The sequence below is a fragment of the Saccopteryx bilineata genome, chromosome 12 (genome assembly GCF_036850765.1).
Source record: "Saccopteryx bilineata isolate mSacBil1 chromosome 12, mSacBil1_pri_phased_curated, whole genome shotgun sequence".
Lineage (NCBI taxonomy): Eukaryota > Metazoa > Chordata > Mammalia > Chiroptera > Emballonuridae > Saccopteryx > Saccopteryx bilineata.
This window is the reverse complement of record NC_089501.1, coordinates 47,871,950-47,898,090: the sequence shown is the minus strand read 5'-3', so window position 1 is coordinate 47,898,090 and position 26,141 is coordinate 47,871,950. Positions and strand designations below refer to the sequence as shown.

General features: G+C 52.3%; 1 protein-coding gene across 4 annotated transcripts in view; it reads right to left on the bottom strand.

Moving 5' to 3' along the window:
- The window catches only part of TIAM2 (TIAM Rac1 associated GEF 2), a 106,442-nt gene that overhangs the window by 16,001 nt on the left and 64,300 nt on the right, over positions 1 to 26,141 (bottom strand). The window contains exons 1-2 of one of the 4 annotated variants that reach the window (XM_066247830.1): positions 24,582 to 24,954; positions 3,066 to 3,245 (exon numbers count right to left, since the gene is read on the bottom strand). In XM_066247830.1, the coding sequence (XP_066103927.1) occupies positions 3,066 to 3,188 (123 nt within the window). In that variant the 5' untranslated portion in view covers positions 3,189 to 3,245; positions 24,582 to 24,954. Of the gene's footprint in view, positions 1 to 3,065; positions 3,246 to 18,433; positions 18,610 to 20,972; positions 20,992 to 24,581; positions 24,955 to 26,141 lie in introns of those variants that run through there. The other 3 variants (XM_066247831.1, XM_066247829.1, XM_066247828.1) reach the window with 3 other exon arrangements.

Sequence of the window (26,141 nt, the reverse complement as noted above, 5' to 3'; positions counted from 1 at the left end):
CCGGCGGGCCGGCCAGGAAGCCTCTCCCGGGTCACAGTGACAGCCCCCGGCCCGCCCAGCGCCTCGGTCCCGGGAGCCGGCGGGCCGGCCAGGACGCCTCTCCCGGGTCACAGTGACAGCCCCCGGCCCGCCCAGCGCCTCGGTCCTGAGAGCCGGCGGACCGGCCAGGACGCCTCTCCCGGGTCACAGTGACAGCCCCCGGCCCGCCCAGCGCCTCAGTCCTGGGAGCTGGCAAACTGGCCAGGACGCCTCTCCCGGGTCACAGTGACAGCCCCCGGCCCGCCCAGCGCCTCAGTCCCGGGATCCGGCGGGACGCCTCTCCCGGGTCACAGTGACAGCCCCCAGCCCGCCCAGCGCCTCGGTCCCCGGAGCCGGCGGGCCGGCCAGGACGCCTCTCCCGGGTAACAGTGACAGCCCCCGGCCCGCCCAGCGCCTCAGTCCTGGGAGCTGGCAGACTGGCCAGGAAGCCTCTCCCGGGTCACAGTGACAGCCCCCGGCCCGCCCAGCGCCTCAGTCCTGGGAGCCAGCGGACCGGCCAGGACGCCTCTCCCGGGTCACAGTGACAGCCCCTGGCCCGCCCTCGCTCAGAGCCCTTGGCAGCAGCTTCCGGGCAGGGCAAGGGGGTGTGAGAAGTTACTGAGTCACGGCTCGGGGACACACAGAGGCTGACAGTTCCAAGTCGCATGCAGAGAGATCCAGGTTAGAGGAAGGAACAAGTAAAAACCCTGTGTTAAATGTCAGCAACAAAAAGGAATTAAACCATGGAAATGATGTGGGCGTGAGTCACAGGGGACACCAGGTGCTGGTGACTTCGTCAGAGACAGTGACGGGCTGCAGTTGTGCCTCGTGCCAGCGGAGGCGCACGGGGGACTTACACACGGAGAGCGGGCGTGCGCTGACCCGTGGGGGCCACAGAGCTGTGACACTCGGGGCCCTGAGAAAACCAAGTGCAGGTTTCTTGCAGAGAGAAGGGTCCTCTCTGTCCACGTCACCATCACGTCCATCTGCTGTCCCAGCATCACGAGGAATGGCCGTCCCCGTGCCGTGTGGCCTAACTGTAGAATACGACAGCAACAGTAACACGGAGGGACCTGGACTCTGTGGCGACTGCTCCACGGCCATCCTCAGGGTGTCACGAGGGCTCAGAAACCTTGAACGCCCCCAGGGCACAGAGCTGCCTGGGAAGGGTCCTGTGGCTCACAGGAGGGCTCGGAAATCTGGTCTGAAGTTCCTGAGTTTTCCCCTCCCTTCCCCACATTAGATGCAGGACAAGACGTAATGGGAGATGAAATTAAAATGTCATCTCTGTGGCTTTCCTTTCCCCCTATGGGAGCAAACGGCAGGGCTTTGGGTAGTTCTCCTGAGCTATCTGTGAATTAGGCCTTTGCTAAAGTCCAGATCAGGTGACAGTGACGTTAATGATAAAGCAAAGCTCAGATTTGTGTTGTGGAGAAAGGAGGTGAAAGCCACATGTGTGGCATGCCAGGTTTCATTCCAGGCTCAGCATGTCAGAGTCGCTACAGGGCGCCCTGTCCCGGAGCCCAGGGGGTGGAGGTGGGGGCCCATCCAGCCACAAGGGAGACCGAGGCCCCGCCAGGCCTCAGAGCTGCTCCAGGGCGCCCTGTCCCGGAGCGCAGGGGGTGGAGGTGGAGGCCCGTCCAGCCACAAGGGAGACCGAGGCCCCGCCAGGCCTCAGAGCTGCTCCAGGGTGCCCTGTCCCGGAGCGCAGGGGACGGAGGTGGGGGCCCGTCCAGCCACAGGGAGACCGAGGCCCCACCAGGTCTCAGAGCTGCTACAGGACGCCCTGTCCCGGAGCGCAGGGGACGGAGGTGGGGGCCCGTCCAGCCACAAGGGAGACCGAGGCCCCGCCAGGCCTCAGAGCTGCTACAGGGCGCCCTGTCCTGGAGCCCAGGGGACGGAGGTGGGAGACCGTCCAGCCACAGGGGAAACCAAGGCCCCGCCAGGCCTCAGAGCTGCTGCAGGGCGCCCTGTCCCGGAGCCCAGGGGACGGAGGTGGGGGCCCGTCCAGCCACAGGGGAGACCGAGACCCGCCAGGCCTCAGAGCTGCTGCAGGGCGCCCTGTCCCGGAGCCCAGGGGACGGAGGTGGTGGCCCATCCAGCCACAAGGGAGACCGAGGCCCCACCAGGCCTGGCTGCTCAGCCCGCCGCCCTGGGCCGAGCTACCTCAGTGGTTGGCCACCCAGGGGAGCTTAATATAGCTCCAATGTCTGCTTAATGCAACTGCTTCTAGCAAAAGAACTGTGTTCCCAGCCTCCTCTGTTCTTCACAGAATGTTTCTCAAACACTGACTGGGGGCTTTCCAGGCAAATAAGTGAATTCTCTGGGCTCTAAAGATGCCTGGCAACCACCCCTGCACTTGTGTGGGAACACCGGGTGATGTCAGCCCATCGGCGGTTGGTCCCTGTCCCGGCATGACTGCCACCAGGCCGGGTCAGAGAACCGTCTCAGAAAGCCGGCCCTGCCTGGGGACGCCCCAGGAAGAAGTGGGTTGTAGCGTGTTCTTGGAAGAAGTGTGTTCTGAAGGTGGAGTGGATAAACGAGCCCGGTACAGAGCCCAACTCGGGGTGAAAGTGAGGCTCCCACTGGTGGCGATGAGAACTCCCGGGCTCTGGGGCCCTTTAAATATCACTGCCTCCTTTTCACTGTCACAGTCATCCTGGTACAAAAGTTGGACCCACCATAAAACAGGAACTTAGCCTCCAGCAAGTTGTACCTCGGCCCTCATCACCTAAAGGGATCCCCGCCCCCTTGACTACACCAGCACCGGGCCCCTTCTCACAGGCTACAAACGACAAAGTAGAACATGTTTCCATAGTGAAAGCTACCTTGGGAACAAAATGAGCCAAGAATCTAATTTCTTCCCAAGTCTTCTAAGCATTTCCACACTCTCACCCTTCCCTCCTTCCCTCCTTCCCTCCTCCTCTGTAGCAATCCACTTCTCTGAGGAGCGGGCATCTGCTGTGCCCGGCGGGGTCCCGGGCAGGTGCCACCGGCCATGGCAGACAGGAAGAGAGAGCAGGAAAGGCTGCATGCACCTGTGTTACCTTCACATAGGACTTCTCGGTGTCCAGCAGCTCCTGGATGACTTTCCGGAGGCGATCCGCATCCGACAGGTGGCGGGCCAGCGGTCTCGGGGGCGGGTCCTGGCTCTCCCTCGGCCCGTCCATGCTGCTGGTCGGGGCGTCGTTAAAACTCCTGCACAGCGTAGCGATCTGCTCGGCACTCTGAGAGACGACACGAGGGGGGAGCAATGGTCAGGACACTCCATGATTGTCCGCTGCCCACCACGGACACGGGGTCTCTACCACTGCCTGGCACTCTTTCAGGAACCTCAGGGGAATACAGCCAGGCCCAGAGGTTACACCCACCACGAACCACTCTGTCATCTGCGATGCCGGCAGTGCAGGTCTGAGCTCACACTCGATCAGCATCTACACCGGTGCTTTTTCATGGTCATGAGGGCTGCTGGGCAGACGCGGCTTCAGTGCGGAAACCACAGAGGGCGCACGGCTCACCCTCCGCGCTGTGTTGGGGCTGCTCTGACATCATGCCTCTGGCTCTCGAAGGGCCAGCTAGCGAGCAGTAAGAGACAGCCCGGTTAGGCCACTCTGTGCCCTCAACAGCTGGCCAGACACAGCTCAGTCTCCCATACGAGACACCCCAGGAGACCCAGGAATGCTGTGGCACCCCAATAGTTTGAGGATGGTTCGGCCCCTGTGGGCTTGGACTTCTGCCCTCCAGTCTAACCATTTAGCTCTGCAATCCTGGGCCAAGGGGCAAAGTTATGAGTGCAGAAGTTGAGCTGCTGTAGATACTGGAAACAGTAGAGATAGAGAAGGAGAGGGAAGATAAGGTCCCTCCTCCGAAGGGGTCAGAGCCCGCTGGGGCACAGTCAGCGAGCAGGTGACACAGCCGAGCTGGTGAGCTCTGCAGAGAGGGGTGAATGGCTCTGTGGGAAACCTCCCAGCTGGTCCTTAGCAGCAGGCAGCCACGTGCCCGACCCAGCGACGGGGGAAGTGCAGGGTCTCGTTCCAAGTAGTGGGAACAGAGTCATCGATGAAGAGGCAAGAAGGGGCAGGAATGTCGGGGAGACTAATAACCTCCCATGCAAGTTCTGGTGAGACATGCACAGTCTGATGGGCCTCCCAGAGAGCCCGTCTGCGTCCTCCTGCCTTAGCTGCTGGAATAACATCTCCAGCGGCCTCCTGTCTGCTTGCACAGTGCCTGGGGCACCATCAGATTACAATTCAAATGTCTTTCTACCTCTCCAGCCCGTCTTAGCACCTGTCAGTCTGTGCCCTGTCGAGGGCAGAGTCACGCCTTTCTTTGTCACTCACTGCCTCCAGGCCCCAGCTCCGTGGCTGGCTCACACACAGTAAGTGTTCGGTGCACCTCTGTTGCACTGAGAAAAGTGACTAACGAAGCGGCTCAGTCCCAACGCAAATGGCTAATATTTGGGCAGCTTTCTGTCTCTCAACTAAAACTCTCTTTGGTTTAAATGCCTTCGGCCTGACCTCCAATCACTCTGTCCAGGGAAGAAGCTGAACACATCAGAGCGTCTCCATTTTTACCCCATTTTCTTTGCTTGGATGTTTGAATATTAACAACTTCCACAAGCCTGTTGGTGGCCCTCTGTGGCCTGCTGTGTGTTTGTTGTAGAAGCTGTCACCTGAAAAACTGAAGTGCCTCAGAGAAAAAGCAAGGTACTCTGCCCCCCCCTTCTCTTCCTCTCCGCTCTCCCCTTCCCCCCAACACAGGGATTTCAACTGATGGAAATACACATCCACAACAAAACTCAACATTGATCTTCTGGGCTGGTCTTTCAATTCAATCCAGCAGGTACCGGCAGAGGGCCTGCTCCGCCTCCAGACGGACCGGAAGCCAGATTCTGCACGAGGAGAGAAGACCTGCCAGGCAGCCCGGAAGCCGACACAGGCTTGTGTGGGACTCAGGAGAAAGGGGACACTCATTAACGGGTGGAAGCATCACTTCGGAACGGGCTGCCTGGGAGCGCCCCGGCCGAGAAGTGGGCTGTAGCGCAGTCCTGGATGGAGCGTGTTCCAAGGGAGAACCACGGGAAAAGCCAAAGGTGAAGTGGAAAAATGAGTCCAGTTAAAGAGCCCACCTCGGGGTGAGAGTGAGGCCCCCACTGGCGGCAGCCAGCACTCCCAGGCCGTGGGGCCCTTTAAATCTAATCGCTTCTCTTTTATTTTCACACTAATCTTGGCACAAAAGTTAAGACTAACCATAAAACAGGTGCATAGCCTCCAAGTGGCCATAAAAACACATACAGTAGGATTTCCTTCTCCAAAAGTTCAAACCACGTGGAACTACTGAGGACTGTCCTTGGATCTGCACACTACCCGCTAGGTTTTGGCCTTACCTGGAAGCACAAGCCTGTTTCTGGGAGTGCCTGTCAGGCGTTCATCCTGGGTACACTTTCAAGGCTTAAGAAACAGATGCGCATCGTTAGGCACCAAGCAGAATGCAACTTGAGCTATTAAAATGTCTCATCGTGTTTAAAACAACCGAAGGTTATGAATCGCTACTGAAGAAACTGCCACACTGCTCAGTCATGCCCCGAGCCCCTAATGACAGAGCAAGAGCCAAAGAGGCCCCCCTCTTCCAGGAGGTGACGTCACAAAGGAGCACTAGGGAATGTAACAGACCGTGCACATCACATGCCTGCGCCGACTGAGTCAGAGTCTCGGGGGTCTCGGGTAGAGGCGTTTTTATAACTTTCCCAAGTGATGCTCAGGTGTGGTCCAAGGGAGAGCAACTGGTCTACCCACCAGCATAGCGAACGTTCCACTTGGGTTTCCCAGGAGTGGCGCTGTCTCCAGCCAGCTCACCCTGTCCCCAGGGTCTGCACTGCGGGATGGCCGGCCAGGCAGGTGTGTGGACTGAGCTCGTGACACAGGCGGAAGCAGACAGAACCATACCTGTGACCCTGGTATTCGGGTCTGGCCCTCTACTATAAGCTAAACAGTCCAAGATAATAATACTCAGACTCCAAAACGCCCTTATATTTGAAATCTATATACATACTGGTATTTTTTTTTTTTGCAACACAATCTCAGACAACGTAATTTTGCCACCCTGAAAAATAGTCTCCAGAGCTATAGATTCTATATTAAACTCATATATATTGTATAAAATGAGAGCTGACTATTGCACCGTAAGTTAAATGGCAGCTGGTGAGAAGACAGCTTTGCCTGGCTGGATGTCAAAAATCACACCTAACAATGCAGTGTTAAAGTAACGAGATTTTAAAAATAAAGTATCTTGCCATGTTAGAAAATCAGAATTCATTTGATGAATACTTCTGCTAAGATGAACTTGGAAGAAAGACTGTTAGGTGAGATTTTCAGAGCAAATGTACTTTTTAAGGTACCACAATGAGGTGCTTAGGTGAGACACAGCCTCTGTCCTCACCATGAACAGGTCAGCTGTTGTCTAGGGACGACGGTGAGGACCACCTGGGATCAAAGGGTGCAGGGCCCCCAAAAGGAGCGATTGATTGTAAGTGTGGTTTCAGATGACATCTGAGTCAGATGGCCATGTGTCATTTCCTCCGTTCTTAGTGATAATGCTGAAGGTAGAATTCTGGGTGCATCTGATACGCAATTTCTAGGAGCAGTGACTCTTTGGGTGGGGAGATTTTCACACATGCGTGTGCTGATGGGGGTGAAAAGCACAGACAAGATTCAGAAGCTCCGCGTCCTAGTCCTGGCTTTGCCCCCAGTCCTCCATGGACTCCTAGGCGGACTCATTACTGAGCCCTCAATTTCCTTGTTGATGGAAGAGAAGCCGTACACCCTACCCCATCGAGTTGCCCCTTCAGTGGTCACCTGGGTCAAGGAGGAAAGAGAGCATACACTCTAGGCCAGACAGACTCGGGTGGGAGGTGGTCTCGTGGAACGTGCCGGCATTTAACCCTCGCCCCGACTTTGCAGAAGAGGGGCAAGGGGGCACGGCCAGACTTGGTGGCCCGGGAACCTTCTTCTCTCTAGCCCTCCACAGGGCCAACCACTGCCGGGTACCTGGCAGAGCATGGGGCAAAGCCGGCGTGTCTCTCCCCTCCCCTGCCCAGCTGTATCTGCCCACCACATGGTCAGGGCTCTCCTGGGCCCAGGAGAATCCAAACACTCCTCCAGGTGGCTAGGGACATGGCCACTCGCCTCCGGAGACGTCTCTGCTTCGAGAGTGAACACGGCTGCCACACTTCCTCAGAGAACACTGCCCTCCACTGGGCTGACCCCCACCCTCCACCCCAGAAGTGCAGCTTTAAAGGTGCTTTAAGGCCACAGACAGGTGTTCACAGGGCCAGGTGCGTGTGAGGGCTCAGCAGCCTCGTGGCGTGGGCTTGCGCCCAGTGACAACCCAGATCTCGGGCTGTGCGCCTCCGATTGATACTGTCCGGTTTGTAGTGACCGACGCTGACAGCCTTGGGTTCATGGTGGGCCCCACCTTTTATAAGGGAGCACAAAACAAAGAATTCAAAAAGTTAAATAGAAACAGTTTTCTCTACAACTATGCCGTATAGTGATATTGACCAAAAGGGGGAAAAAAATCTTTTTCTGTGTTTCTAAGCTTACACCAAAGCGGATCCCTACTTGAAAATGATCTGATCTCATTTATAGACAAGGAGATTGAGGTCTTGAGTGTGCTTACAACACCAAAAACAGGCAATTGTGGGACGTGCTGGCGTGCTTGGGCTGATCAGCTTAACTGTGGTCAATGTTTCACAAAGTGCACATATATCACATCATCAAGTTGTATGCCTTAAACATGGGTACAATTTTTAATTGTCAACAAAACCTCAGTAAAATGGGGGATAAAGAGAGACAGCTAAACAGTTCTTTTTTGGTTCTGTTTTTTCAAATGTAGGGATAGGTCACCTGCTTACTGGGACTGAACTGTGTCTGTTTCCTGGCTCAGAGCACACCTCTCAGGATGATCAGCGCCCACCCAGATTCTCCTGGGCAGGGCGGGACGTGGGGTGGAGCCTCCTCAGACCGGCTCTGAGTCGCACAGGTGAGCCTCCTCACCTCCACTCAGCACGAGTCTCATCAGAACAGCACCAGGCCAGCCTCCTCCCAGCCGCATTAGTGAAAGCCATCCCCTAAGCATACATAACAACTGTGATGTTGCTCAATTTCCCCATTAACCTTAAAAAAAAAAAAAAAAACCTCACTTAAGATCAGTACCTCTCATCATCCATTTCAGGACGATGGCTGAGATTTCGCAGCCACTCCATGCAGCATCCCTGCCCATCAAGAGTCTGTCTGCTCCTTTCCAGCAGCTGAGCTCCGACGGGCTTTCCTGCTCAGATTGTGACGGGGTCCTCAGGGACCACAGGGGCTGCAAACTCTCTGTCAAACGCATCTGTCACTTTGTACTACTTGGGCTCCAAAAACACTTCCCGTCTATGCAAAAAGGATTAAAAGTGCTGCATGATCTGGGGTCCTCTTTCACGGAGAGATGCTGACCAGGAAATGACAGCGCTCGCGGTGTGGGCTACTTCTGCATCCCTGGTCCAGGGGACAGGATGCTAACCTCAGGGAGGAGCTCCGTGAGGGACGTCGCCAGCTCACAGGCCTCGCACCATTTGGCAGCCGGTCCCATCACAACACGTGACGAACCTGGCAGACCCCACGCTGCCACCACGGCCTCTCCGCCCTCCACTGGACCCTCGACCTGGACCAAATCCAAGCTGCGACAGTGGCCACAGAGTCCCATCATGCCAGGACACACGGAAGAACAAGATTCCCGTGATTACTACTACTGTTCCTAAAGAGAATGGTGGGAAAAATAAAAAGCAAGCCGTAGGCTCTGAGCAAAGGGCCGCTTGTCTGCAAGGACCGTCCGGGCCTGGAAGGTGTGGTCCGGGCGGCGTGCACGCATATGGGGCACACGAACTGACCAGTCCGTTGTCTGGAAGCCACGAGGCGTCTGCACTACTGAACAGTCTGTCAGCTGTCAGCGCCGGGCAAATGAGTGACGACAGAAGAGTCCCCTCAGTAAAATGAACAAAAAAAGTATCTAAAACTGTACAAATGACTTTTCCTCAATTTACTCTGCACTTCATTAAAGCCCCTCCCCCCCTTGCACGCGCGCTCTCACTCAGAGAAAAAGCTACTATGACCCCAGATATTGCCATCCAAAAGGAGCACAGAGGGTTAAATGCCACACGCGCCACAGGCTGGGGGCAGGGGGGGGAGGCGGGGCAGGAAGAGGGGGGAGTGTTCAGCACCTGCACGGGGTGCAGGGTTGGAAGGGGGTTAAAAAGAGATTCAAGATGATTATTTTTATATTTGGGGGAAGATGATTCATTTTATACTGATACAGTCCCTGGATTGGCATGCAATTTTTATTTTATCAAAATGGTGCAAAAGAAAAAAGAATGAGGAAACATTCATACTCGTTATTTTCTGGACCAGACAGTTCTATTTCCAAAGACACTCTCATGTAAACCGTAAAATTAAATGTGAGATGAGAGTCCTTTTGCACTGACCTGTAAAGATTAACTCAATAAATTATGGTACAAAAATGCAATGACATATGCGACAGTCACCAGTGATGGGAGAGATCGGTGTCTGCTGACCCAAAAATGGCATGATTTATTGGGAAAGAGAGAAAGTAGGTCTGCACTTTTTTTATTTATTGAGTGGGAGTGGGGGAGGCAGAGAGACAAACTCCCGCACGTGCCTTGACCAGAAAACCCTCTATGGGGTGATGCTCTGCCCATCTGAGGCGTTGCTCCCTTGCTCAGCAACCAAGCTATTTTAGCTCCTGAGGTAAGACCATGGAGCCATCCTCAGTGCCTGGGGCCAACTTGCTCGAACCATTGAAGCCACAGCTGCAGGAGGGGGGAGAGAGAGATAAAAATGGGGGCAGGAGAAAGAAGAGGGAAAGGGATGGATGGAGAGGGAGGGATGGAGAAACAGATGGGTGCTTCTCCTGTGTGCCCTGACTGGAAATTGAACCTGGGACTTCCACAAGTAGAAATGCATTTCAAATTATTTCATTTAAAAATTTGAGCCTATCTAAATTTCCTTTTATAGAGTAGTTTAATTTTTTTTTTAATTTTAATGGAGTCTCTTCCCATCACTCGGCATGTATGAGGGTCCATCCCTCTGCTCACAGTTCCAGGGTCTGGCTCGGAAACCAGCTTTGAGCAGGTAATTCGAGTATGACTGGCGTCCAAAGCAGTGCGGGGTCCCATGGAACAGAACAGAGATCTACTCTGGTCTAAGCAAGGTAAGGACAGCGAACGTGGAAGCCACGAGCGCAAGGGTAAATGAAGTCAACTAAACTAAGCAATGTTCGGGGCTGGGGAAGCACTGAGTGTGTCAGGAACTGAAGGTCATTGAGCCTCAACCAGAGAGTCAGGTTGTACAGGCAGATGGGGCAGGGGAGGAGCAGGGGCCTTGCCCCGGGGGACGGGGAGAGGGGACCCACGTGGACCTGAGTACAGCCTCCTGACACGGCACCTTGGTGACCCCTGCCACCTGTGGGATATGCACCTTACAGGTGATGGCAGAGTAAGTGTGGGGACATGACTCCTGCCCGTCACCGGAGCTCCACCCCTTCCCATTACCCCCATGGAAGCGTGACGCTCCCACCAAGGGCCACAGCGCGTGGCTTGCACTAAACGGTCACTTTTTCCCATGACAGGAGAGTTATGCACACAAGCCCTGGAGTCGCAACCCTAGCTATGGCGCCCCCTGGCTGCGGCCTTGACTGAGTCGCCTGTAAAGCAGGGATCATCCTGTCTCAGGGCCTGGAGGAAAGTCCACGGGGCAAAGCACGTACACAGACTCAGCCCAGCGCCGGGCTCCATAGAGGCCAGGGCTCAGGAGAAGTCACAGCACGCACGGGGCATCTCGTTTCCCAAGTCGTTATAGACGTAGAGAAGAATAAATTTCCCCCAGGGCCCCTGAAGGAAAGGCCAGAAAAATCCAATTTCATGGATCCAGCAGTTTTTTAGTTCAGCACCTTCTCTACGCCAGCCAGGCGCTGCTCTAGGTCTGAGGGTGACGCACAAGAAGACCCTGACCCCACCCGAGGATGCAAGGAGGAGCGGGAGGAAGGGCAGAGGTGACAAGGACAGAGGACAGAGAATGGAAGGTGCAGTATCTCAGAAAAACGTGAGAGGCTCCAGGGACACACAGAGCTGGGGGGTGGGTGGCGGGGGCCAGCAGGACAGGCTGTAGTGGGTTGGGGGCGGCGGAGGAGGAGGGGAAGGCTGCGCAAAGGCCCGAGGGAGGGAGGGAGCCGCCGCAGGACCGGCCAGAGGGAGGCCGGCCTCCGGGAGGGCAGAGGGCACTGGTGTGGCCTGCGTGCAGGACTAGCCAGCCCTTGGTGCCCGGGTGACACAGCCCGGGAGGGCAGGCCGGAGCTGTGTGTCTGGAGGGAGGGACATGTGACTGTGGCTGCCAGACCACAGTCCCCTCTCCGGGGAGGAAGCGGCTGAGCCAGAGCCAGCGTGAAGCAGGCCGGCTGCCTGCCTTCTGCTCGGTTTCTTTATTTAACGCAGTTTGGTCAGAATTCAGCAATGAATTAGACAGGCTCGCCCTGCCAAGGATGTTTCCAAGGCTAGGACGGTGCTCTAGGTAACCAGGCCTCGATCTCACATACAACACTGGGCGTTCTGATCTCATTCTCAGGTAACCGACACAAAACAGCCCATCTTGTGCCAGGTACGGTGTTTTCTCTTTCCAATTTTTCATCCAGAAAAAAAGAAGATACGGCTTACTTCTAAGGTATAGTTACACCTGCTCATTGAAGAAGACAGGTGTGGGCCACTCTTAACTTCAGCATGCAAACACATGCCACCCCTGGAATAAAGGAGACTCCAATGACCCCGCCTAAAACAAACAGGTGAGGTAAAGGTGGCTCAAGAGAGCAGGGCTCAGCCAAAGCCAGGCTGCCACCTTCTGTTGCAAATAAAGTTTTATTAGCACTCGGCCATGTTCACTCATCTGCCTACTGCCCACGGCTCCTCCACACCGACTCACAGAGCTCAGTGGTCGCCAGAGCCTAAAGTAGCCACTGCCTGGCCCTTTACAGGAGAGGTTTTCTAACCTGTGATATAGAGGTGAGCCCAGAACAGAGAGGATTCTTCTTATGAAACTAAGTCTGAAATAAAACTCAAAATCATCCATACAACCTTATGCTGAAATTTTCCAGTGAGTAAATAAGTGTGAATTTAAAAATGACTTCTGTCTTTTTCTAGAGACTACAAATGATACCCTAATTTCTTTAAGGCATAAACCTTCTGATGCAGCATGCTTTCAGCTCTGCCCAAAACAAAAATCCACCTGTGCCCACCTGGCTCAGGTCCAGGGCTCAGGAAAACGACTCTTAACTTCTTTTAGCAGTTTTTACTTTGTGTCACTTTGGGGTAGATGGGATGATTCAGTCTGCTTTTCCTGTGACGTAGCATGACCTATATTGAAATTCTTTCCGTGATTTCCTTATGTCATCTAACATTCATTCTAAATATGTTAAACAAGTCCCCCTAAGCCAATATCTCTCAATTCACTTTTTTTTTTGTAGATATTTTTCTGAAATTGGAAACAGGGAGGCAGTCAGACAGACTCCTGCATGCTCCCGACCAGGATCCACCTGGCATGCCCACCAGGGGGCGATGCTCTGCCCATCTGGGGCGTCGCTCTGTTGCAACCAGGGCCATTCTAGCGCCTGAGGCAGAGGCCATGGAGCCATCCTTAGTGCCTGGGCCAACTTTGCTCCAATGGAGCCTTGGCTGTGGGAGGGGAAGAGAGAGACAGAGAGGAAGGAGAGGGAGAGGGGTAGAGAAGCAGATGGGCGCTTCTCCTGTGTGCCCTGGCCGGGAATCGAACCTGGGACTCCTGCACGCCAGGCTGACGCTCTACCACTGAGCCAACCGGCCAGGGCTCAATTCACTTTTTTGAAAAGCATCCTTAACTGTGACTTTTCTCATCTATCAACACTGCCGCCCATCCACTTTCTATCCACAGGTGTTGATCTCAGGCCTCAGCCACGTTTTTACACTCTTCCATTGTTCTCTAGCCGCCTTTTGTCCTGATAGTCACATACATTTGTCTCAACTGTGTATTCACAGTGATGACACCCCCACTAGCAGTTCACATCTTCACATTTAACAGCACCATTCCGGTTGGGTTCCATGTTGACTGCCGATTTTCTTGAAACAACATTTCTATTCAAGAGTGTTGTCTTCAACTTTCTTCTCGGCAATAGATAACATCACAATGAGCTGTTTCCGCAGGAGAGAACTTTGTTACATAATCGTAGGATGTACTGAGCTGAGATCATTTTTCTAGCTTTGTCACTTTATTTGAAAAGAAAACGTGTCAATAACTCCAATTCTAATCAACGTCTTGACAGACCACAGCTCTGACGAGTCTTTGTCAGCCACGGATTTTCCGGGCGGGTAAATATCTAGTGAATGGAAGAGTGAGGACGGTGCAGAGGAGTTCCGAAGGTGGGCGATCCAGCTCACTGGGGTTCCACAGTTCGGGCTGTGTTCAACTCCGATCAGGGCGTCTCTGCCCAACGGCCTATACCCAGACTGACCCTCTGCTGACCCCTCTTTCCTTTTCTCTGGTTCTCTAAAAATCATGTCTTTTATGTTTCTCAGTGGTAGCCCAGTGGGCTCCTGGTTCCCTAACTTAGAAAAACAAAAAGTAGGGTCCCAGCTGGTCCCAGGGGCAGACCAAGGGCTCAGCTCTGAGAGCAGCCCTAAGATGCTCAGGAAACTATTCCAGTTCCTTGATGGCATTTCTTGGGCGTCTTAGGTCAGCTTTCAGATTCCAAGACAAAAGCGACACGGACCCTGCTGGCTCCATCCAGTTGGCTTAGTCTACCTTCTTTTGGAACCCAAGGCTCGGGATTTCTCTTACTGGTAGAGGTGTGAGGGACTTCACAGGGACACAGACGAATGCGGTCAGCTTGCGAGCTGCCCTTCATTGCTCCTAATTAATGTGTCCCTACCATTGTCCAAGGTAGGCGTCACATACTGGCGCCATATAATGTTTCTTTTAGGAAGTATTTCTATAGAATTCAGAAAGATAGTTGCTGTTAGGACACTTACTGCTGGAGATATTTTTTAACAGCACTTCTACTGACGTTGAAAGATACTATTTTTTCCTCGCAATATTTCTCCCACCACCAAAGAGAGAAAAAGCAGGAAAAGCTGCAAATAACACAAAGCAAGTAAGAGGATAAAAAGTTCACTCACGAAGACAGTCTTACCCACTCGGGGATGGGATATATTTTATTATTTGGGGTCCATACAAGTGTAATTCAATAAGGATAGATAGAACTCAGTGGGAAACCCTCCATTAAAAAAAGGTACGTCCAGGCCTGACAGGTGGTGACACAGTGGATAGAGCGTCGGACTGGGATGCAGAAGGACCCAGGTTCCAGACCCTAAGGTCGCCAGCTTGAGCGTGGGCTCATCTGGTTTGAGCAAAAGCTCACCAGCTTGGACCCAGGGTTGCTGGCTCGAGCAAGGGGTTACTCGGTCTGCTGAAGGCCCGCGATCAAGGCACATATGAGAAAGCAATCAATGAACAACTAAGGTGTTGCAACAAAAAACTAATGATTGATGCTTCTCATCTCTCTGTTCCTGTCTGTCTGTCCCTGTCTATCCCTCTCTCTGACTCTCTCTCTGTCTCTGTAAAAAAATAAAATAAAAATAATAATTAAAGAAAGGTACGTCCAAATTAGAAAAGTTAGTGGTTAAAAATTACTGGAGAACTAGTCTCTAAAAATTATCTGGCAAAAGTTACACATTCAGTATGGCTGAGCCCAGCCGCCACCCAGTGCAGGAAGCGCCCCTGGTGGGACCGCTCGGGCCTTGCAGCACAGATGGTCCAGAAAGAAGCCACCAGCCAGCCCTGGGCAGGGAGGGCCTTTCTACTCAGATGGAAGGGGTGTTCCCCAATACTGCTGTTCTTAAATGCACCCCAAAATATAGTTTTAAATGGTTATTTTTTTAAAATAGTACTTTTTGTGCTGCCCTATTTTAATTGTAAGGTTACTAAATATTGGAAGAATTTAAAACACAAATTTTATCTATTAAAAACTATATGGAGGTAAAAGCATTTACCTGTGTGGGTATGACCCCATAAACCACACTTCACATTATCAAAAGCACTACTACTCAAATGCAAGTACCAGGTATTCATCCTCGGTATTGACTTGAGAACTTTTCCTCCAGAGACTTCTAGTTACTGGACAACAGCCACTACTGAAGTGTAATTAAAGCTCTATGAAATAGATTCTTTAAAGGCTAACACAAAACAGATTAGAAAACACTTATGTATCTTCACCAAGCTTGTAAATCAAGCTAACCAAAGAGTTGTGCCCAGATGTCTGAGACCGTACCTGCGATCTAACTATTAGGGTTGCACTGCCTTGAAGTCGGTTCAGAGAGGAAGCACACACCCATTCCACGTCTCCGGGACTGAAGCACAGGGTTCGACCCCCCCCTTTCCTCTGTGATCAGTGCCACGTTCTCCTCACTGGGCAGGCACGTATAGTGGCAAGAAGTGGCTTTAGAATCTGACAGCTGGGTCTGCCGCCAGCCCGGCTACCCGGCTGGTAATACCTGTTCAGTGGTGTCGTTGTGGGGAAATGGGTTTAAAAGAGATAATGGGTATAAAATTCACGGAGCATGCTAAAGGCTGAGTTGGCGTCCTTGCTTAGAGCCCCTTGCAAATTACAAAGCCATTTCACAGACGTGGCTCTCTAATTTCACCTGGGAACTCCCTGGAAATATGCCGTATTTCCCCATGTGTAAGACGCTCCCATGTATATGACACACCTTAATTTTATTTTGGAGCCCAAATTTTGAAAAAATTAATATTACATCAAGTTATTGAACTCAAGTTTTATTCATCATAAAATTCATACAACTCCTCATCCCTGTCAAAACTCCCATCCATAAGCTTGTCCCCATCTGTGTCTGATGACGAATCACTGTCTTCCACAATGAGCATAAAAACAAGCGCGTAAAAGCAGGAAACGCAAGTAAAAAATCTACAATCACTGTGTAAGACGCACCCAGTTTTTAGATCTCAAGTTTTTTGAAAATATGTACATCTTATACATGGGGAAATACAATAATACCACTCTTTTTTAACCCTTTAAGGATCTAAGGACCCAGGGGGTGAGGTGATTTCTCTAGAGCCCCCTAACCCGACCCTGAGTGAGAGGCTCCAGCGTTCCACCTGTCCCAGCAACAGTGCATTAAGAGACAAACATCTTTCTTTTCCAACTCTGCAGGGCAGGGGATGAAATCCTCCTAGCGCAGTGGTTGGCAAACTCATTAGTCAACAGAGCCAAATATCAACAGTACAACGATTGAAATTTCTTTTGAGAGCCAAATTTTTTAGGCTTAAACTATACAGGTAGGTACATTCCTTACCGAGGTGGTGCTGGCACGTGGTATTTTGTGGAAGAGCCACACTCAAGGGGCCAGAGAGCCGCCTGTGGCTCGCGAGCCGCGGTTGGCCGACCAGAGTCCCAGTGAACCCTCTTCCCTCCCTTCTCCATCTCGCTGTCGGAATGTAAACTGCGGACGTGCCACTCGGTGCAGCCCTGGCCACGGGGACCATCAGAGTCCATCCGAGTTGACGACGACACTGAGCCAGGAGGAAGGAGACACGGAGCGGACCGCGCTTGCCTGTCTCTGTCACCTTCTCCAGGAGAAAGCCACGGCTCCCCTACCTGGGAGAGCAGACGGAATGTGCACTGTGATCCCGGGGACCGTCGGAGCCGCCTCCCGGACTGAATTTGAGGCAGACAAGTTATGAACTCTTAAGGAACTTTTCTGAGCGTTTAAACTTCGCCATCTACAGCCTGTTGCTGCCATTCGGAAGCAGGGCCATCACGGCGCACAGCACGCCGACGGGGCCACGCGGTCTGGCCGGCCAGTGCGACCCCCCGACCCCACTGCAGCTTCAGGAAGAGGGACCTGGAGGTGGGTCCTGCCCCGGCCTGCTCACCAGAGGCACTGACTTCTACTGACTGCTGTCCCATTAGGCGTCATGCCCAAGGAGGCCCCACCGTCACTTACTAAGAATGGCGTGGGGGTGAGGACGGGGGTCCAGGCGCTCCGACTGGTCTGACACCCACCACGTCCCACCATGCTTAGAAAGGACTGGATTTCAGGGCTAATATTCAGCTGAAAATAATGTTCGGAATATGGTATCAAAAAATTATAGCTTTGGGGAAAGAAAAGAAAGCCCACAAATGTAAAACATAAAATTATTTGTTAATATCCTGACAACCCTAATTAGGCACGGGGACCGCCAAGCCCTGTTTGCCAGGAGCGAACACCGAAACAACCGGCGTGCCTCTTGCTTGCCTTGCGGTTAACTCCTTTGCTAGATTAGGCCACGCGATCACCAACTCGGTGACAGCACCCCTCTATTGCTTATTGACACGGCCTCCGTATCAACACCTCGTCTGGAAGACTGTCTGCCCCACACAGTTATCTGAGGCTTCACCGCAACCCGTCTCTAAAATCAAACACTCACCAAGTCACAGAAATGAAGCACTCAAATCTAAACTAGGAGAACGGTCATTCTCAACATGTGGTTTGGCAATTTTGATCAAACTTCCAGAAGATACAAATTAATCTGCACGAAGTAACCGCAGCCATGTCTCCCCGTCTCCCGGAGGTGAGAGCGGCGGACTCCCCAGGGCGGGGCGCGGACAAGCAGACTCTCGAGCAAGACCAAAGGGCGCCAGAGATCGTGACAGACTATGCATTAAAAACTTTTCTTTAAAGCATCAGCCACAGAAAATTGTTTTTAAAATCGCAGCTGAGATTACCGGCTTGAGAATGAGTCTTTTTCTATCTGGGAAACTCATCTATAAAACCATCGTAGTTAAGACCTCACTGGGCAACAGAGAGGGGGGCAGGGCTCAGCCTGCGCCCTCCAGATTCCTGGATTCACCGGGGTGACATGGCCAGGCCAGTCTGCTCACACTGATCACCCTTTATCTCGTCACTGAATGAAGGGAACGGATTCTAGAGAATTTCCAACACGCCAGCTCAGAGCAGCTTGAGGTAGGAAGGCGACTCCTCACGTTGTACAACACTTGTGGTTTCTAAGCAATTAGCAACGACACCCCCACCCAGCCTGCACGAAGGTCGGGACCCAGCTTCAAGCCATTGCACATCTAAGCGCTTCCTCCTCCGACCGCTGCTTTCTGCAGACACTGGAGAACTCAGGTGGCAGCCAAGAGTTAGAGTGTGAAGGAAGGTGAACCACGGAGGAGGAGGAAAGCTGAACAAACAAAATAACGGAGGAAGGGGGAGGCGACCACAAGCAAAAGAATGAAAAGGAAAAAAACAGCAGGGGGGAGGGGGTGCGCTGCAGGCACCTACCTTCGATTTTCTCCTGTCTCCCAGAAGGGTGACAAAGAGACTTTTCGTTGCCCTGTTCTTCATGCTGTTATCCAGAACAGCAGGAGACTGATTTACCAAACGAGTAATCCAGTCTTCACCCTCAGCAGTGAGAAGCTGGCATTGGAGATGGTGACGGCACCAGGCCACCAGGCACCGCACCTGTGCCTGCGGGATGCATTCGTGGGCAGGTTCTCCGGGACCTGTCCGCCCTTGGCCACCTAGCCCCAAACAGAGTGGCACACAGGTCTCCTCAGAGCTGAGACGAGAGAGGAAATTGCAAAATGACGCAGAACAATTTCTTACAACTTTTTTTTTTTTTTTTTAAAGTAAAAGCAGCCACACTATGGGGCCAGGACCTTATTAAAAAGTGAGACTCTACTGTGAGAAATGAAAGGCATTTAAAAACAAAAAAAACAAAAATGGAGACTCCAATACATCTTCATTCATCCAGTTTTCATTTGACTACAATCTCTAAAGAAACAAAACATTTAAAGAAGGCATCGACAGGACTGTTTCAGACCCCTTGACACTGGCCAGCTCTGAGGACGTCTTTGTGAAGGAGACTTGAATGGAGAAACAGCACACTGCACCCACCCCCACTCTGGATAAGAGAGTGAAGATAAGCTCTTGGCGCCTCAACAGTGGCCAACCAAACTGAGATTGCTACTGTGCTGGTACCGCTTCTGAACGGCAGGAAAGCAGTGAGCAGCCGGAGGCCGAGCCCACCTGTGAGGTGGATGGCCGAGGGGAAGTCCACCCCGGGCGCCCCCAGAGGACAAACACCAAACACCCCCCAGACTGAGCACACAAACCAGCCCCTGGCCATCATCCGCTGCTGTTCTTTTTACCAAAGGGAGTTGTTTAAAATTTTGCTTTATGATCAAAATTTGAATCCATGCCCCTTTCCCAATCACTTTTTTCACTAATTGCAGAAAATAAAACTTTTTTTAAAATGCTCAAACACCCAGGCTGCCTTTGGTGTTCAACAGTCTAGGGGTGTCGAGCCACCACCACTAATGCTGTCTCTTCTGGTCTCTACCTGATATTTATTTGCCATTGGAAGAGGAGTTGTTATATATTTAGCACTCTTCAGTGTCTCTTAGCACACTAAAAAACAAACAAACAAACAAAAAAGCCAAACTGAAACATTAATAGCCAATCCCAGCCGAGCAATCAGACATATGAAGCAGGTCAAAATGCCACCGGGGTAAACAGAGTGCTTTTCATACTGCAGTTACGGGACCGCTGATTCTGTAATGTCAATAACATTAAGTCAAGACAGAAGCGAGACTATTTGGATGTTTACTCCAAGTCAGAATTATGAGCCTAGAGTTCCTAGATCCCCCAGGGGGAAATCCATGGATAAGTGTCGTCACATGAGTGAAGTCCTGGACTGCAGGCCCCTGTCCATGTATGTATGCATCTGAGCAATTTTCTGAGGGTCCATCGCTTTCACCAGATTCTCAACTGTTCTGCTCTAAATAATTTCCTAAACATGGTCAGAGAATAAAGACCAGAGAGTTTCTAACCATCCTCATCTTCACTTACCATTACTTTAAAGCCTCCATAAAATTAGAGATGTCTACTTCAATAATGCCTAAAAGACAATAAACAACCAATGCTAATTCTAATTAGGGTCTTCTAAAACTTAGGTTTTTTTCCAAGCATCTCTCCAAATTCATGTGGACGAAAGAGTGTGTTTGGTCAGGTGTTGGGTAGAAAGACAGGTCAGGGGTGGGGTTGGGGCGGGAGAGATGGTCAGAGCAGAGCCAGAAGCACCCCTCGCCAGCACAGAGGCAGAAGTGTGATGACTTATTCAAGGACAAAGGGAGTTCAGTGTTTCAGACTTGGGGCAAAATCCCAGGTCCTCCTCCTTTGAGACACCCTGTGTCCAGACGGCTCCCTCTGAGCCCGCCAGTGAGAGTTACCGGGGTCAGGGATTGGCCCGAGAAACTCGGTCTCCCTGCTTTCTTCTCTCCTGGGGAACAACATTATACTGAGGTCTCCGTATCTCTCCATCTCCAACCCAGGCAGCCTAGACAGACGGGGAAAGAGAGGGGTGGCCGCCACAGAGAGGAGGAGGAGGAGGAGGAGGAGGAGGAGGAGAAGGGGAGATGAGGGAATGTGGTGGCTTCTCCCCCGTGACCCTATCCAGACGCACACGGCCCACGCTGGCGCCAGCATGGAACACGGAACTGCTGCCCAGCCCCGCCTTGCCCGCGGCGCCCGCAGGCCAGAGGCGAAGGTGACCTTTCAGAGAGCGCTGGCTGGAGACCCCCCGCACACCCAGGCTGATGGCTCCTCTTGGAACTTAGCCTTTCCTTGTCCTTGCAAAGGACGGAGCCATCCCTCCTGAAGTCTCATCTCAGACAAGATCGACAAGATCGACAAGCTCGGAGCAAAACCACAGCCCTTGCTGCTTCAAAGGAGAAACTGGCATCAGAAATCTCCGCAGGAAGTCAGTCCCGAGGTGAAGACCAGGGGTGCCCCTAGCAGCTCTGCTCAGTCAGGGTCGAACCTGTGTGTGGCCTCGGCTCTGCAGTCACCAGGCCCCTTTGCTGTTAGTCATGGTCGCAGCAGCGTGAGGAGGGGCTGTGATCATCCCGTCGGCACCAGGAGGATGCCCGAGCCGCCCGCCCTGACCAGCCCCATCCCACAGCCCAGGCTGGGCTGGCTCGCTGCTCCCCTGCGGCCTCTGGGACTTCCTCCTTCTCTCTTCTTCATTTTGTGAGTCTGACGGTGACTCTCGGTAACAGCGTTTTCTTTTTTCTTTCCAGAGAAACAGGACGAAAAGGAAAGTCTGGAGAAGAATGAGAAAGCGCAGGCCAGAGGAAGAGAGGAAGGAAGGAAGGTGCTGAGGGAGGAAGGAGGAGGAAGAGGGCTAGGAGGGAACAGCCCTGTGAACAGGGAGGCCAATTACCCAGGAGAAGAGTTGAAGAAAGGAACTCAATGGCCTCCTTAATCCTCCTGCTCAGCTCTACTAGGGGAGGGGGGAGGGGGAGGGGAGGGGAGGGGGGAAAGGGAGGGGAGGGGAGGGGAGAGGGAGGGGAGAAAGGGAGGGGGGAGGGGAAGGGAGGAAAGAGGAGAGAGGAAGGGGGAGGGGAGGAGGGGGGAGGGGAAGGAGGAAGGTGGGGAAGGTGGGGGAGGGGAGGGTATGGGGGGGCATCTGGCCCCAGGCCTCCCAGCAGGGATACCCTGCAGCCCACCTACCAGACCAGTTTGGTAGGCTCCATGGCCTCTGCTCCCTAAACACTTGTGTATTCTATACTGGCATAGAACACACAAGCTTGTGCCACATCCGCAGCACCATCTCAGCCTCCTGTGGTCCCCACAGCCCAGCCAGGCTCCCTCCACCAGCAGTCCCAGTATCTGAGCTCTAAGAGCGGCCAGCAGGGTGTGGCCAGCGGAGCACTCACCAGGCAACAGCCTGCTGATGGCAGCGCCTGAGGGTCTGGGCCCGCCAGCCCTCAGCTCTGCCGGCGGCCACAGCCCCCTCCGCCCTTTAGTATGCTTCTGTCCACAGACACACTCGCCTGACTAAACCCTGAGGACTCCATCCTGCAGCCACACTGATGGGGACAGCTGTGAGGGGCAGCGAGAGAGGTCACCCAGCAGGGTCCTCTCCCTCCGCTGCTCCCTGTCAAGTCCACTGTCCACCCTCCTCTTTCTGGACAAGCTCTCCCTTCCCAAACTGCTCACCCTGTGGCCACTGCTCAGGGCGCTCCCCTCCGAGTTCAGTGCCCCTCCCCCAAGATCACTACTCTGCTCAGCGCTGCCCTCCCCACACCCTGCCCTGGGAGCTGGTTTTCTCTCTTTCTTGTCCTCATTGGCACCGTGGGCGACATCCCCACCCTGCTGAATACTATGTGAAAGTGACCCTTGGCAACAGAGAGGACAGGACTCTGTGCTCCAGGGTAGCAATGTCCCTTCCCGCCACACCCAGCAAAGATCTGGTGTGTCCGACACATCAGCCTAGTGATCTAAGAGGGACCAGGAAAAGCAGGAACGAATATGAAAATGGATAATTAAAAAAATATCCAACTAGCCACAGAGAGATCAACAGCCTTTCAGACACCGGCGTAGACTAAGCATGGCCGATTTAACAAGCCCACAGACCTGCCACCTTCTCCCTCCAAGGGGAACTGGGTGTCAGGAAAGGAGGACCACGCTCTTGAGAGCTGCTGGAAAACACTCAGCTCCGCCTGGACCCAGCCCGTGTCCCTGGCGCCTGTCGAGGCCCTCGTGACAACTCTCTTCCAAAAGCAAAAAGTCTGCAAACCCGGTGGAGCCCCTGCAGCCTCCCAAGCGTCTCAGTCTCACGGCCCACTCCTGCTGCAGGTGAACGCCTATCGAACGTGCACTCTTCTTAATCGCTCGAAGCAAACCCTTTGGAAGGTCGTCGACTCACGACACAAGGAAAATAAACTGAAGGGCGGGCAGGCTCTGTCTTCGTGCAAATGATAAAAGAGCTCAGCTTGCGTGCCTGGGTTTCCAACGTGTTCTCAGCTCCTGGGGCAGCTCAGCAGGGTCCGGGCACTGACACTCAGCTCAGAGGAGTGGGCAGCTGAGATGGCGAGGTCACACGCTGGGTGAACAGAGGGGAAAGCAGGCAGAAGCACGTGTCCATCGGAGACACACAGGGCACCTGGAGCCTAACCATCTCCCGTATTTGTGCTTCTAGTCACACCTGACCTGAGCCACACGGGGTTGGTGGTATTGTCATTTTTACTTATAGATGAGTATGCAGAGGCTTAGAAAGGTTGGGGACCTTGTCCCAAGTCACCCAGTGGGAAAACCGCGGTGGACCGCGCTACAAACTCAGGTCTCTAACCCACCATCAGATCGGGAGCTCTTTCCATGATGCCAGCGCCTGGGAGGAAAGGCCACCTGCAGTCAAACCACGGCAGAAAGCGACCGTCTCACGACTGGAGAACGTCCGCTCCCGAGCCATTTTTCAGGGACAATGGGTCTTTCTGTTCATTTACACGAAGGTTATGCCAAATAACACGCATTTAAAAATGTTGAGGACTGTTGTTTTTAAAAGTCACGATTATATTAACCTACTGAATAGCAGCCACATGGGAAGGTTTACTACTTACAAATAAATTCTATCTTAACAAAAACATCTTATAGCTAAACAGATCTTGAAATAATACAGGAGACTCAAAGAAAGGTCAATCAAAGAAAGATGTATAATTTGAGGATCCCGTGGGGGGGAGGGAATGCCCAATCATCTTTTTCCTCCCTTTTAGCTTCCGAAGTATACGAGCTCTTAAAAGCAATTTGTGTGCAAGACGCCTAAGGTTAAGTTAAGCGAAGGGGGTGAGAAGGCATTCAGTATTAAATGCAGGTTGTGTTTGTGCTTTGTCCTGAAACATATCCATCAGTGCATATCCCTTTATTCTACTTTGAAAATAATACACAGGACAAAATAGATCTCAAACGTGGTCGGTTAAATGGCAAAAAGCACATAACACAGTTCTCACGCTGTATAGCTCCAGATTCCCAATACTCCCTGTTCTATCAACACGACGCCTACCAACTATAAAAATAATCACTGCCAAAGCTCCATGAAGCGATTACATAAAATTCTTCTAAAATGCTGAAAAATATTGAGCCAGGCAGAACTAAATAACAACGCTCCTTACCTTGTAGAAAATGGTTTCCCTTGGGTGGCTATTTTTTTTTTTTTTACATCACTGAGCCCCAGTCCACAAGGCGTACTGCGCCCCAAGGGATTTCCCAGAGATTATTCCTCTCTCTTCTCATACATGCTGGACAGAGCAAATATTCGACATTTCCCCAGGACTTCCTGGGATCTTGAGATTTCAAAAGGACAAGATGATTTCAGAGGTCAATTTCCAGACCTGTGCCTCCTTGGGAATGAGAACAGAGAAGCTGACCATGCCACAGAGTAACTAAGATCCAGAAGACATTCTCTCATCCTTCGCTGTCCGGGGAGCTTAAGGATCAGGGTCAGAACCCTTCTGCAAAGAAAGGCATAGCTCCTCAGCCGGATAACAGCCCTTAGACACTTCAGAGTTAAATCAACTTTCCAGACAAAGACAAGACAACCATGCAAGCCTGCCTGCAATGGGGCCAGAATGGGCATCCCGCCCTTACTTACATGCTGACCCTGCCAAGGCCGAGTTCAGAGAGACCTGCTCCCTCGGGGAGAAGCGATCCCGAGCCCGTCTACAGTCAGCTGCTGGGGAAGGAGACTGCTACTCTCACTCTCATCCCCAGGCAATGAGAAAAAAAAAAAAAAAATCCCAAACGCTCTTCCAAGTCACATTCACAAGGACGTCCTAGCGCCACCACGCTCTTCCTCCGCAGCAGGCAGCGGCACGGGTTGTGGCAGGCTCAGCCCCTGCCCCTGGACCTCTGCCCCATGCTGGGCACCTGCCCGCCCCCTCGGGGAGGGCACCGGGTCAGGGCACGCGTGGGGACTGCAGAGCTGCGAAGAGCCACAGCCTCCCGGCCAGCTCGGAGGGCAGAGAGCGGCATTCCTGTGGGGACTGCTTAACACCCTGCAAGTTTCCAGAACAAACCAGAAAGTCTTCCAACCCCCTCACCAAGAGAGAAATTATTTATTCCTTTCAAACACCAAACAGGAGGGCAAGCTAATTGCTAACAATACAGAAAAGGGAAAAAGAAAAAGAAAACCTCCCCCACAGAAGAGAGGTTGACAGGGGCACAAGGAGCTGTGACAGTAATAGGCACCCTTGACGAGAGAGAAGGCAATCAATTATGAACCATTTGCAGAAATTGTGGGGCTGTCAAAGCCCTCCGTACAGCTGTGCTCCATCAAGCCAGGCTGCACTGGGTTTCCAAGGGAAATTAGTCCTTATTGTAAAGTCTAGCTAACAGATTGTTAGTAAAATATCCCAAATAGGCCAGGTTCCAGCAGGGTCTAATCTGAAAAGAAGTTAATGACCCCGAGTCGGGAAGCCCGGGAAACAGAGGCAGGTGTTCTCTGTGGAGTGACTGCCTCAGTGGGCATCAGGACGCCGTGCCAGGGTCAGCCAGAAAGGTTCACGCCCGGGACACGCTGGGCACACACGGTCAACTCCCAAATCACCATTTGGAAAACGGAAAAGGATTGCTTTCAGATGTAACCTGATGTTTCTAGGATGCTAAAAATAATAATTAAGTAATATGGAAAATTGTTTTTAATTCTTAAATTCAAAATTTTCTTTTCACAGTTATTACCTATGATGGCTACAAACTCTTTTTTCCTAAGGAACAAAGAACGTGTGAACTAAGTGCTAGGCACGCCACTAGGATATACTTTTTTTAATGTACTGAAATCCATTATAGATAGGCGTCGCCAAATTTGAAAAAGGTGAGATAATTACTTAAGAGTTGAAATTTGACAGCAAATGCTTAACATGCTAATATTCTCTTTCACTGCTTTTTAATATGTTCCTTGGTATTTATTATACTTACTTTCTCATTTAACCATTGTAACAAGGAAAAGGAAGGCTCAGACAGCCCCAATTTCTTTTCTTTTTTTTTAAGTACGCTGAGGGGAGATACTGAGACAGACTCCCACGTGTGCCCCGACCGAGATCTACCCAGCAACCCCTGTCTAGGTCCGATGCTCTGCTCATCTGGGGCCACTCACAACCGAGCTATTTTTAGCTTCTCAGGAGGAGGTTCAAAGAGCCATCCTCAGTGCCCAGGG